The 13525-nt window shown below is 41.9% G+C and overlaps 1 protein-coding gene across 1 annotated transcript in view; it reads left to right on the top strand.

The window, feature by feature from the left end:
• The first annotated feature begins 7953 nt into the window (after positions 1-7953).
• ARL8B (ADP ribosylation factor like GTPase 8B) overlaps positions 7954-13525 on the top strand; it is a 51700-nt gene continuing 46128 nt past the window's right edge. The window contains exon 1 of the mRNA XM_036738477.1: positions 7954-8394. Coding sequence (XP_036594372.1) covers positions 8272-8394 — 123 coding nt within the window. The 5' untranslated portion in view covers positions 7954-8271. The remainder of the gene's footprint in view (positions 8395-13525) is intronic.

Here is a 13525-nt window from a genome sequence, read left to right as displayed (position 1 = left end):
CAAGGAATACACAATTTTTCTCTCCCAAACACAGCTCTTCTTGGAAACAAGTGTCTCTGCCCCTCCCTTTCCCTTTTTGGAGAAGCAGATCTGCAGTAATTTCAATAACTCAGCCCAGCTGTCCCAAGGGATGCCTAGGATGGAGGGAGAAATGGAGAGAGATTGAGGGTGCTCCCCTAAACTCTGAGACCTACAGGGGGTAGGATACTGATTACAAGGGGAGGATATATCACACCATCCAAGTACTAGAGGACAGAGGAGGCAGAAGGCACCGATTTACGTCACTTTGAAGATAAGTACTCATTTGAGCAGCTCAAGAAGAACATTCCCAGATTCCTTAGAGACTCTCAGAGTTGGAGGGCAAGTGCTTTGGGACCTGAGTGACAAAAGCAATGGAATGGAAGCACTCTGGGGGTGTTTGGGAACTATGGACACATTCCAAAGTAATTATTCCGCACGGACCAGCTGCTAGAGAGCTGTTCTCGTGGGGAAAGTGAAAAATGCCATATGCTGGAGAGTGGTGACTTAATTTAATTTATGAGATAATAGTCTTAGAGCCAGAGCAGACCGCAGAATCTGTCAAGATACAATTTACAGATGAAGCAACTGAGGCCCAGAGAGTTTAAAAGACTTGCCTAGAGTCACATGGCTAAAGTGTCCAAATCGGGATTTGAACCCAAGTTGTGCTGATTCCCAAAGTAGAGCCCTAGCCCTACACCATGTAGTTTCTCCATTCAGCCTACAGTTAATGAGTGCCTACCTGTATGCAGAACCCAGGCAGAGTTCTAGAAGACAACAAATGAACGGAGCTATAAGAGGTAAAAAGTGTGGAGAACAGAAAATTGGGATTGTGTGGAACAATGACCAACTCCTGGCAATTGAGGGGAGCTCTGGTAGGCAGAGTATGGAGAACAAGTGAAAGTTTGGCGGGAGCCTAAAGAGAGCTAGGAAAAAGAGTTGGGTGACCAGATGGACACTAAAAGGTGGGAAATGTGCCTGAAAAGGGCTCAGCAGCCCTCACACCAAAGGTACGAGTCTTCCTGAACACCCATAAACCCCTTGTGACTGGTAGCACACAAAACAGTACACTTTTGCATTTTTTTGGGTCTGAATCTGTTATCTCGCCTGTATAAGAAACTCTCCATTGATGCATTTGTAACTTACAGTCTTAAGAGAGTCCACCCGATGCAATGAGTGTTTCAGCAGCTAGCTCATGGCCCAGTTAATGTGTGTCAGAGGAGGACCTGAAGGCAGGACATATTAATTCCAATGCTGGCCCTAATCCACATTCTGAGCTCCTCTCTTTTGTCATTTTCTGTTTGTTAAAAGAAACATGTTTGTACCATAATATTTATTCTGATTTTTATCTTTATTTAATGTTGTCTTTGTTGACATAATGTAGTCAGTTTAGATGTCCTTTTATATCTGCTGTCCTCCCTCCAAATTGATTCAGACAAATTTTCCCATTTCTTGAAATTTTTTCACATTTATTTTTTCTTAGGGTAACAATAATATTTTATTACATTCAGAAACCACGATTTATTCTACCATTCCCCAGTTGTTGGACACATAGCTGATTTCTAACTTTTTTGCCACTGCAAATAGAGAGTGCTTGTTTAAACAGATCAAGTTGGAGCTCCCATAATTGCAAACAATTTCTTGTTATCGTGATTCTTTCTTCCAATTTTCCATTTACTTTGATATTTAAACAAACCAGCCAAAGATCTGATTGCATAGGCAGATGATTCTGAAATGATAGCTGTGTCTTTAACCTGCCACTTTCTGTCTGTTAAGACAGTCAATTTCAATTTCATTTTTCATGATGTCATTAGAATCCCACCGGGTCTATCACCTCATGAATCTGTTTTTGAAGAAAGCATTCGTGATGGGCACATGTAGACATTCTAAGTAGTCTATAAGTCTGGATCTCCATGGCTGAAATAATGAATCTCTTGAACCTCTTTGTAGTTAACTAGGTTGGTCATTACTTAATAGTACCATCTTCCTGCTGGTTCCTTTTTGCACTCACTACCAGAGACACAGGGTTATATAGGATTCAGAGCTTGAAGGGCTAGTCTAATCTTTTCACCTTGTAGATTAGTAAACTGAGATTCATGGGAGCTTGGTGACTTTGCCAAGGTCACATAGGCACAAAGGTGTAGTTCTTCTTTCCTAGAGCCAGGCCTGCTCCATCCCACCCTTCAGGGCTCTAGGGTAGCCCGAGGAGTCAAGGGTTCTCTATTCTCTGCTGCTATCAACTTGAACCCCTATACCCTGGCATTATTAGGAATTGATGCCACAGTTACTTTTAAATGCTTTACAATGATTGACTTTTATATCTCCTTTACTTCAAAGAACTAAAGTACAAGCATTCCCCTTCCAAGACCTTGGGCATACTCTCCCCTGCAGCATATTCGTCTCTGGGGAAGTAGGCTTAGCTTAGCTCAGTTCCTACATAGCATTGGCCCCATCAAGATTATGCCTAAAGGGGGCATCTCTGTCTGATGAGTCTTCACCTTGGCTATTGCTGGCCTGGAGTCACTCCTAAAGGTTGCTCCTTGTTCCACGGGGCATTGGGAATCCTGGATTTCCAGGAAATTGAGGCTTCTAGTCCCAGATGGGGAACCTGCGGCCTCGAGGCCACATGTGGCCCTTTTACTGAATCCAAACTTTATAGAACAAATCCCTTTAATGAAAAGATTTATTTTTTTAGTGTAGTCTTTTCTCTAGTCTTTTCACAGCTCCCAAGAGAGTGGAGCCTACATTCCCTTGACCTAGAATGGAAAAAAACCACAAACGTAGAGGCCAAAGTTCTGAGGCCTGTTTCTGGGGCCCTTGAGGTCTCCAGTCAGTCAACATTTATTAAGGACCTGCGCTAAGCACCTCTCCCCGATGGCAGAGTTTCTCATTGGATCTGGTGAGTGAAGGAGTCAGTGGGATCTCCCCAATACAAAGGAGGCCCAAGAGGCAATGACTGAAGCTAATAGGCCTTTTTGAATGCCTCTGTAGCCAGTCAAAGAGCTTCCTCTCCCCCAAGTGCAGAGGAATGTCTACACATGCTCCATAAGGGACTTCTTTTACATATCGTCACCATGAGAAAGCACCTTAGCCATTTCTTAAACACTTTCCCAGGAGCTCTGTGCCTGCATCCACTCCTCTCCCCCATTACATAATAAGTAGCAGACCCTGGATTCATACCCAAGTCCTTTAGCCCCAAATTCAGTTTCCCACTATGCCAGGCAGGCCCATAGCCTCATCATCTGTTTAGGTAGGTGTTAACAGCCTTTCCAGTAAGCTGGAGCCCAGAACTTGGGCTCCTCTAGCATACCTGCAAGAACCCAGAGCACCTCCCAATCTCAATAACACATCTGAGCAGGATTTTTACCAAAGCACTTTTATTTATGACCTAGCAATATATATTAATATGTAACACTCTCATACATAATTAAGCACACATACAGAATTGTTACAGTCCCCCTGCCCCCTTCTATTTCTTTTAAGAAGGGCTAAAAGGAAACAGATTTAATGGTGGATGTTGGATAGTTCCCCAGTGCCTAGGGAAGTGCTAAACATACTGAAGATTTCATATGGTGGGGGGATTGGATTTGTTCTGCTTGGTCCGACAGGGAAGGACTCAGAGCAAGAGTGGATGAGCAAGACTGGATGCTGTAAAGGGTTTGATGTCAAGAAAAACTTCCTAACAATGAGTACAAGGTCACCTTGGGAACTTGTGAGGCTCCTCTTATTGGAGGCCTGTTCTGTACATTCTAGTAGAAATTCCTTTATCAGTATGGTCCGTATGGGATAGGTGGGCCATCAAGATCCTTTACAAACAACAGTGCGCTGGAGCTAATTCTCAAGAGACCATTGTTAAATATTCAGTGTGAGCATTTACACCCCTGAAATGGTGAATACTACAAATCAGGGCTTGATTTATTGTTTTTTTGGTTGTCCAGACTTAAGAAAGTGATGGAGAAAATGTTGATAAAGCAGATTCAACTTAAAAGTGCGTCCTGGATGCATTTTATTCTCCAGAGAGCTGGTTGTTAAACATTAACCAGCACACTCCTGCTTCCAACTCTAAAAAATTCTGTGATACTATAATGAATATGTGTTAAATTTGCAGCAGATGGTAGTGGAAAGAGCCCTGGACTTGGAATTCAAGAACTTAATTTCAAATTCCAGCTCTAATACTCATCACCCGTGTGACTTTGGACAAATCTGGGCTTCAGTTTTTATCTACAAAATGATGGGATTGGACTAGGTAGAATCTAATGTCCATTCCAACATTAACACCTACATTTAGTTAATAAGTTCAGCAATGGATACTTTGATGAACCTTCACTGATTGATCAACAATTCATAATTAGTCATCTCCTTTAAGAAAAAAAATAAACTGGGATGCTGGCATTAATTAAGAATTGATTTCCCTCAGTACCTCCTTGAGGGTGGCACCTGCTTATATCCATGTAGTTAGTATAGGTGTTAAATTGAATGAATCACAGGATAGATTTAGAAAAGGAAGGGACTTTACAAATTGTTTAGTTCCGATCCCTTCATTTCACAGATGTGGAAACTTGGGCCTAGAGAGGTTGGGTGACTTTCCCAATGTCTCACAGAAATTCAAACAGGGGAGTAAAAAAAAAGTGTTTTTTGAGGGGGGGTGGGGAGGAAGGCAAGCAGAGTTAAGTGACTTGCCCAGGGTCACACAGCTAGCGTCTGAGGTTGGATTTAAACTCAGGGCCTCCTGACTTCAGAGCTGGTGCTCTATCCACTTCACCCCCTAACTGCCCTGGGAGTTAAAATTTGAACCCAAGTCTCATGACTCTAAAACTATGGCCCTTTAAAGTTTGCACGGCCTTTCCATACACTGCTTCATTCCGTCTTGCTCCTTCCTTTTAGGAAACAAGAGCAAAGTCTTGGTACCTTGTGCCTTGTACTTTTCCTGAAGGAAAGGCAAATTCTATTTAGAAATGATTTTCATTTTCCTTAAAACAAATTCTATAGAGTGGTACCTCCAAACTAACTAAGATATCCAGAAGAGAGTGAGTTCTTAGAATTACCCCAAAGTCTCAGAAGTTCTCCCCTGCAATCTTAAAATGATTCATTTCCAAACTCCTTAATCTATCAAGATTTTGTTAGCAGTTCCACAAGTTTGACAATCTGACTTTATTTCTGTTATTCCAACTTGGCCAATGTTGAAATAACAGAAAAAAAATGATTTACAGGTTTTTTTTTTCTTTCTCTTTTGTTATAACCTAATCTCTCTCAGAAAGCCTAAAGTGGGAGGTTAGTCCTACTTACTGGAACTTTTACTTCAAATATGAAAATTAATTATTCTCTCCCAGTATTCTAAACTCCCTGGCTATAGCCCTCAGAAATTTTTATGGCTTGCTGCATTTTAAATCTTTCAAGGTAACAGAATCTAGCTCATAACACAAACACAACACAGATATTTTATAAACACAGAGATACAGGCACAGACAAAATGACAAGACCTATACAAACAGAACCGGTTCAGCAGAGGGACACAGGTTTTTTGAGGCGTGCAGTTAGACACACAGTTGCAATTTTACAGAGACACACAGAGAGGCTTTAATTTTACAGAGGCATGCAGAGCAGCCAGAGAGACCTGAAACAAATGGAGACACAGTGGAGGTCTTGGAGTTTTCCTCATAAAGAAGGGTGAGCTCAATCAAAGCTTGAGCCCAGAGGATTGGAACAGGAACAAAGATAGGCAGATGAGGCGGGGAGTGGGGTGAGGAGGTCAGACTCTGGTGAAATCTCTAGTTGACTAGTGTCTAGTCCACTCTCACTGGTATAGGAAAGTCTACTTGGCTTGGTTCCATCCAATCCCACTTCTGACACCAAGTAATCTCAACCAGACTGGAATTCGTCTCTAAGCTGTGGGTGGCTGGAACTGAAAAGAGCAGGCTAGAGACAGGAGAGTTAGGAATCAAACAGAAGTTTAATTAATTTCAGAGTGAAGTAAATGCTTGCAAGCGGAAGTCCACCTTCCTGAGAAGGAGGGTTTAACTTGCTGGGGCAGGGGTAGGGCTTATATACCACAAAGGGCCTGGACCACAACATAATCATTCTTAGGTCTTGAGTAAACAATTCCCACAGCAGGCCTGTGAGAACAGTTCTCAAGGTAATTGTTTCAAGTCTTAAGGGTTGATGAGCCTTGTGGTCATTCAGTGGGAGTCAGCATGGCAGGAATAGGAATGCTGTATCTGGCACTATCATGACAGTTATAAGAAACAGGGATTGTGAGCATGTCAGAAGATGTGATGGCTGGCTTTACACTACAGCACGTAGCCTGCTTCTGGTTCTCAGGTCCCTGGGAAATAGGGGGAGCTCCAAACAAATCTAAACAATCATTGATTAATATGAAAATCATAAATCCCTCAGTGAACACCTGGTGCTGGTCAAAGTGATACACTTTGCCAGATGGTGGGATTATCCAGAATGCAAAGGATTGTTGTTATGCCAAGCTCACAGCATAGCCTGCTTGCTGGGCCTTAGCTCTCGAAAACATGGTATCTCCAAATATCTTGACGAGATCAATCACTAGTTGCCATGGCCCTTTAAAGTTTGCAAAACACTTTTGAGACAACAACCCCATGAAGTAGAGAATGGTGAGCATTTTGGAGGGGTTGGGATTGAGGTTTTTTTCTTTTTTTTGAGGGGCAGGGAAGTGTGGAATCCAGACCTGTGATTTCATCAGTTCCATATTCCTGATGTGGAAACTCCTTTCCCTCATGGAAATCTGTAATTCTTCTGTAATCAGGCACCTTAGAGAGTTGTCTAGGAAATGGTCACACAGTCAGGATTTTTCAAGAGATAGGACAGGACCCGAGGTCCTTACATCAAGACTTGTTCTCTATTCAATATGCTATGCTAATTCTCAGTACAAACATAATCATTCCCCATTTTTACAAGGAAACTGAAGTTTTGTGAATTTATGGGATTCTTTCATAATTACCTTGGTGGGGAGGTGGCGGGGTGGAGAGGTAGGTAGCCCTGGCATTTGAAGTCAGAATATCATCCAGTCCAGTACATTTTAGTGGCAGCTAGATGGCATAGTGCATAGAGCTGTGGAGTCCGAGTCAAGAAGGCCTGATTTAAATCCTGCCTTAGACACTTACTAGCTGTGTGAATGACCTTGAGCAAATCACTTAATCTCTTTGAACCTCAGTTTCCTCATCTGCAAAATGCGGATCATAATGGCACTCTATCTCACTGGATTGCTGTGAGGATGAAATGAAATAGCACATAACATAATTATGCAAATAAACATAATATAAAGCATAACTTTGCAAATAAATAATACAACTGCAAACAAACAGTATATTAAATAACTTAACTTTACAAATGATTAATAACATAATTTACAACTGCAAATAAATAGCATAACTTTGGGAACCCTAAAGCACTATATAAATGTGGGAAACAGCCCTATATTCTTTTTTTCATTTCATTGATGGTATCCCCCGCCATTTCTCCATAATATCTTTTGTTAACAAGGAATTACTTGGGGGGGGGCACTTTATTTTTTTCAGTTAGCAAACATTAATTTTTTACTTTCCTAAGTCTTCCCTTCTCTCCCCCTCTCCCCGCCTCCCTCACCCCCCCAGCAAAAAAATCGAAAAAGAAAACCTTGTAACAAATATTCATAGTCACACCGGCCACGTCCACTGGCGTTGCTCTTCTGGCATGCAATTTGGAATAATGTCCCCAAAGTTACTTAACTGGGCATAGCCTCTGACGCTGCACTACTACTCTTAGGAAGAGTACTGGGCAGTTTTGCTTGCTGGACCTCCTTCCCCTCCTCCTCCAACAGCATAAAAGGAAGGGGTGCAGGAACCAAGTGAGCTACACCTCTCTCTGCGGGAGTTAAGATGGGATGATTGACAGGAGCTCGCGCTATGACGCTCTCCGAGGGGCGGGGCGGGGCGCGCAGGACGACTTTCGGGCCTCCCGCAACTGACTGTCCGGCAGGGGCGCTGTGGGCTCCGAGGCAAGAGCGCCGGCGCGGGCGTGCCGCTCTTGCCGTGCGTGCAGGCCGGTGGGGCGTGGAGTGGAGGCCGAGTCATATGACCGCTCTCTCGGCTTCCTGGCTCCGGCCGCCGCCGCCGCCTCAGCGCGTATCCCTGTGTGTGTGTCTGTGTCCCCGTCCCTGTCCCCGTCCGCGTCGCTCCCCGGGGCCGGCCGAGCCGTTGGCGTGGGGGGTCCGTGTCGCTTGCGTGGAAGCCGCCCGCCCCCGCCATCATGCTGGCGCTCATCTCCCGGCTCCTGGACTGGTTCCGCTCGCTCTTCTGGAAGGAGGAGATGGAGCTGACGTTGGTGGGGCTGCAGTACTCGGGCAAGACCACCTTCGTCAATGTCATCGCGGTGAGCGCCCCGCCAGGCCCCCCGGGGAGGGCGGTGGACACTGGGCGGGCCCCTCCTCCCCCCGCCCCGTAGGTGGCCATTCCGGCCAGGCCGAGAGAAGCCCGGGTCCAACGCCCAGCATGTTAGTAGGCGCTTACTGAAAGTAGATGCTAACGGGGGGATCTTCTTTCCGCAACACACCCGCACGGGCCAGCCCCCGCGTCCCTTTAATCCTCGTGCTCTCCCACTTAACGTCAGGGGCTGTCATCCTCTAGGGCCTGTGGGAGTGGGGGTGGGATGCTGGCAGTCAGGCTCTACGTTTATTAAGCGCCTACTATGTGCCATCTACCCCCTGTGCTGAGGAGGAGCTACAAAGACTGTGCCCACGTCTAATGGGGGTGGGGCGGGGGGTAATGCTAGCATAATTGCGCTAGCAAATAACTGTGTATATGTGATAGAGACTAGGTAAATTGGGGTAATTAACGGAGGGAGGGCACTAGCTTTAAGGGGGGATCGAGAAAGGCTTCCTGTAAAAAGGGGGTTTTAGCTGGAACTTGAAGGGAGGCCGGGAGGCCAGGAGTCAGAGATGAGGAGGGAAGAGAATGCCAGTAAAAATACTGGGTCAGTAAATGCAAGGGTTTAAAGGTTTCAGCTCTCGTGGAAATCGTTTGTCACGACGAGGAAGATAAAAAAATCTGCGAAATTCGTATCTCCAGAAATGTGATTGTCGTCGGTTTGCTGGAGGAAGAGGGTGTGGGTCCGGGATTGTGCTGTCCCGGGGGAGGGGGAGGAGGGAGTGTAGGTGGGGCCTGCCCGGGCATTCAGGCCCTTGGTGTCATCCCGCTGCTTTCGGATGGGTTCCTCTAGGAGCAGCAGCCCCTGGGAGTTATATAGGAGCAGTTGTGATGTCTATTTAGTGTTGATTCTATTTATGAATGGAAGAATACTTGTTGTGAAGTTTATGATTTTGGGGGGAAAAGATACAGGAATAAATGTGGTTTGTTATCCTTCACATAGGGTTGAGAAGTTAGGGTCATTGGATCCCAGTGGCCAGGTATTTGAGCTTTGGAAAGATCTTGAAGGAAACAGTAGTAGACCTGGCACTTTTCAGCAGGCTTTAGAAATCGCCATTTGACAGAACCCAAGCTGCTCAACTGGTTTGGCAACAAGAATGATTCAGTAGTTCCTCTCCTATGTTGAAGAAGCTAGGTAACCTGTGACTCTTAATCATTCCCATTACCACATTACTGCAAAGACTAACACTTAGTGAATTCACATATAGCATCTAGCTGAAATTAAAGCATAGCCTTTCAATATATGAAGGAAATTCTTAAAACCCAACAATAGGAGTTCCTTTGAGGGAATTACTGTTGCCAGCAGGAGTAGTGCTCACACTTTTTAAAAATTTATTTTATACTGATAAAAGTTACTTTTAAAATTTGAAATAATCACCACTGTTTATTGTACATCTCTCTCTCTTTATATATATCTATATCTTAATGCCATTCAAATGAGTAAACATTTAAGTTACTTAGAAGACTAACAGTTGCACAAAATTTAAATGTGATGAAAAGAAGATGAAGCTTTAGGCCGGCTGAAAACAGATTACTCCTTTTTTGGCTCTTCCGATCATCCTAACTTTGTTTTGATTGTAACAGATGAAAATTGGAGTTTATTTTGTAATCCTTTGTAGAAAGACATATTACTCATGTGATAGTTTTTTGCCAAAGTAGCAGCTAACCTTTGGAAATCTTAAGAAAGCTGCTTATACCTCTGAAGACATTTTTTTATGAGTGCTGGTGATATTCTGCATAGGTATTTCATATAAAAGCAGGACAGTTTTAGAAAAACATTCAGGGAATCACTCCTTTTTCAGTTCTCAGTTGCCTTTTTCTGGCTGATTGGTTGTCACCTAATGGTATCCTGTACTTTTACAGAAGAGCATTTTACAGTATTTCAGAACCTCTAGAATGAAGTTGGAATTCTGCAAGTAAAATCAATTGAATGCTATCGGTGTTGTGCTAATGATGTACAATGTTCTGAGATAAAATCTGGACTGTAACTTTAGCTCATAGTAATATTTTTTTCTTTAGAAAAGGAGATTTATTAAACTTCATGTTAAGTGTGAAATTTAATATCAAGAATTAATTTTAGAACTTTTCTTTCAAAGGATAATTTTTTTACTTAGTAAAACAATTTATGTGGTCTTTCAGACATTTGAAAATAACTTTAGGAATCTATGTCCGTTCTATGATTTTTAAAAAGTTTAATTTTTAGACTTCAGACTTAAATACAGATGTTTAGACCATAATATGTCATCAGTGAAAATTGAATGTTTAATCCAGTGCATCAATCCTGCATTAATTACTTGCTTCTCACAAGACTAACATGCTTTAGTTGAAGCTAATTGTCATTTTGAAGTCATTAAACTTCCAAATCAGCTTTCAGCCAAAGCAAAATAATGTTGTTTTAATTGGTAATCCTTTAAATAAAATTAATGATTTTTTTTTTGTGAAGATGAAATACTCATAACGCTTACCACTGATTTTAAAGACAAGGCATTAATATAGTTAGAGCAGGGTTTCTTAACTTTTTTGTGTGTCATGGACCCCTCTGGAAATTTGATGAAGCCTAGGGGATCCCTCCACAGAATTATGTTTTTAAATGCATAAAATACATAGGGTCGCAAAGGGAAACCAATTATATTGAAATAGTTATTTAAAAAAAAAAAAGCAAATAAGAAGTTAACAGACCCTAAGTTAAGAACCTCTGAGTTAGAAGGAGATTCTAAACTTAGGAAACTAAGAATTTAAAAACTGAAATTTTTACACATGTAGTCCAGTCATTTTCCCTCTATACAGAGAAAAGTTTTATTGATCTCTGCATTTCCTAATGAAGGTATTAAGGCATGAAAGACTCCTAAACTCAAAGGCTATGCAAAGTCTTCTGTTTAAGCAGTTATTGCCCAATACATCATGTGCTCTGTTTACAGTGTGATGTGTGTGATGTATGTTGAGTAATCTCCATTTAATTAGAATTCTTGTATTATTAGGAAGTTTATGGGGTTCACAAATTCCTTATGAAGTGTGTGTTTAATGAGAGCTTTGTGCACCCTAGAAATTCTATAATCTTTCATTTGTATCTCCCTTAGCACTTTGATAGTATTGGTGTTAAAAGGTGATCTTGGCAAAAGTTTCCTTTGAGTCTGCGGCTCTAGCTGAATTTGAACTATCAAGATTGGTCTTTCTTCATTGGCCTTCAGACATTCTGTATCAGTGGACTTTGACTGAAATGATATGACATTTCTGTTTTTGCTTTTGTGCTAAAGAAACATACTGTGTGAAGTGTTAGCTCAGTACACAAACTAATTGATGTAATGGATTGCTTTCTAAACCCTTTTGTTGTTGTTCAGTTGTTTCAGTTGTATCTGACACTTCATGACCCCATTTGGGGTCTCCTTGCCCAAGATACTGGAATGTTTTGCCATTTCCTTCTCCAGCTCATTTTACAGATGAGGAAACTGAGGCAGACCGGGTTAAGTGACTTTAGAAGAGTCACACAGCTAGTGTCTGAGGCTGCATTTGAACTCAAGTCTTCCTTCCAGGCCTGATGCTCTATCTGCTCTATCACCTAGCTGCTCTCTACACCCTTAGGTACTGCTTATTAGAATCTCTGTAGCATGTTAAATCTAGATGTTTCAAATCCTTCGATTAACAGTTAGTGGGAAGCCTAGAGAGGCCAATGTCAAAGGATTTAAGGAAGAGAATAGGTAGTTCCTGTTAGAGTTACTGTGTTAACCTTTATCTCCTTAAAGCAACAATTAAATTGAATAGTTCAGTTTTTTTATCGAAAAAATGATAAAAGTAATTTTTAAAGGAACATCCCTGTTAAGTGACATGTACAAATCTAGAGGAAACTAAAGAGTGGAATATCGATGGAGTGTAAGATGCAGTTGGTTTATGCTAGAGGTTCAGATGTTGTTACTTTTGGGTATGCCGGAGTCTGCAGTGAGGAGCTCTAGGAACCCCCAGCCACAAGTTGTCTTCCTCCTTGGAACTCTCTTAGTAATTAGGGGAACATGTATAGAGCTGGAAGAAAGCTTAGAGTTCCTCTAGTGCAGGGGTTCTTAACCTGTGGCCCAGCAACTTGTTTTTTCAATATTTTGATAACTGCTTCAATGTAATTGATTTCCTTTGTATTTTCTTTTATGCATTTAAAAAAAATCTGAGAAAGCATCCTTAGGCTTCACCAGACTTGCAAAGGGGTACTTTACCCAAGAGAAGTTAAGAAGGCCTGTCCTAGGCCAACTCTTCTGATTATACATTTGGGCACATTTAGGCCTGGACATGGAAAGCGATTCGCCCCAACTGAGCTGCAAAGCCAGGATTCTGACCTAGGTTTTGATCCAGCCTCCACCATGTTGCCTCTCAATGCTTGTTGTATGCACTGTTCTCTTATTTCACATTATAGTTATTTTTTTTCATTTGCCCATTTCTGTCCTAGAGTAGAAGCTCCTTGAAGGCAAGGACCATGTCACTTATCTTTGAGCTTCCTTCAGCATTGACAGAAAATATCTCACTCTGCTTTTGTATGTGCCCCACTGCTGGATGTGCTGGGAAGACAAAGCAGGACTGATACAGCCCTTGTTCCTGAGGGGCTTTGCTCAGTTTTATTCATCTACTGGCTTATCTTTTGTGTTGACATGTTTTCTAGCTTATGAGTGAAATCAAAGGTCTGAATTTTTAAAAAATGGCCTTTATTGCATTGAGAGTTATTACCTTCCTTAAGGAGATTATTTCATAGCCTGTTGTACATTGTAAGTTGCCCCAAATCACATTAAGTAGATCATCCGTTGAACATCTATTAAAAATTCATAGGACTTCTATAGGAAATAAAATTGGTAATTAGGAAATTTGGTCATTTAGATGATTGAGTAGATTTCGCTCTTATAAAGTTATACTAGATTTGCCATTGTGCACTTTTGAATTATAGGGTAAAATTTGCTCATTTTCCTGGGAGAAAGCCCAGTAGCGGAGCAGTGACTTATTTTTGAATTTATAGAGAATATCCCTCTTCTGTGTTAAATTGGTTCTTCTAAAGCTTATTACTAATAAGACTAGGGATATAAAATGGAACATATTTTTTTCCTTTG

Source organism: Trichosurus vulpecula, chromosome 9, assembly GCF_011100635.1.
Source record: "Trichosurus vulpecula isolate mTriVul1 chromosome 9, mTriVul1.pri, whole genome shotgun sequence".
In the NCBI taxonomy this organism is placed as follows: Eukaryota; Metazoa; Chordata; class Mammalia; order Diprotodontia; family Phalangeridae; genus Trichosurus; species Trichosurus vulpecula.
This window is presented reverse-complemented; position numbering and strand designations above follow the sequence as displayed.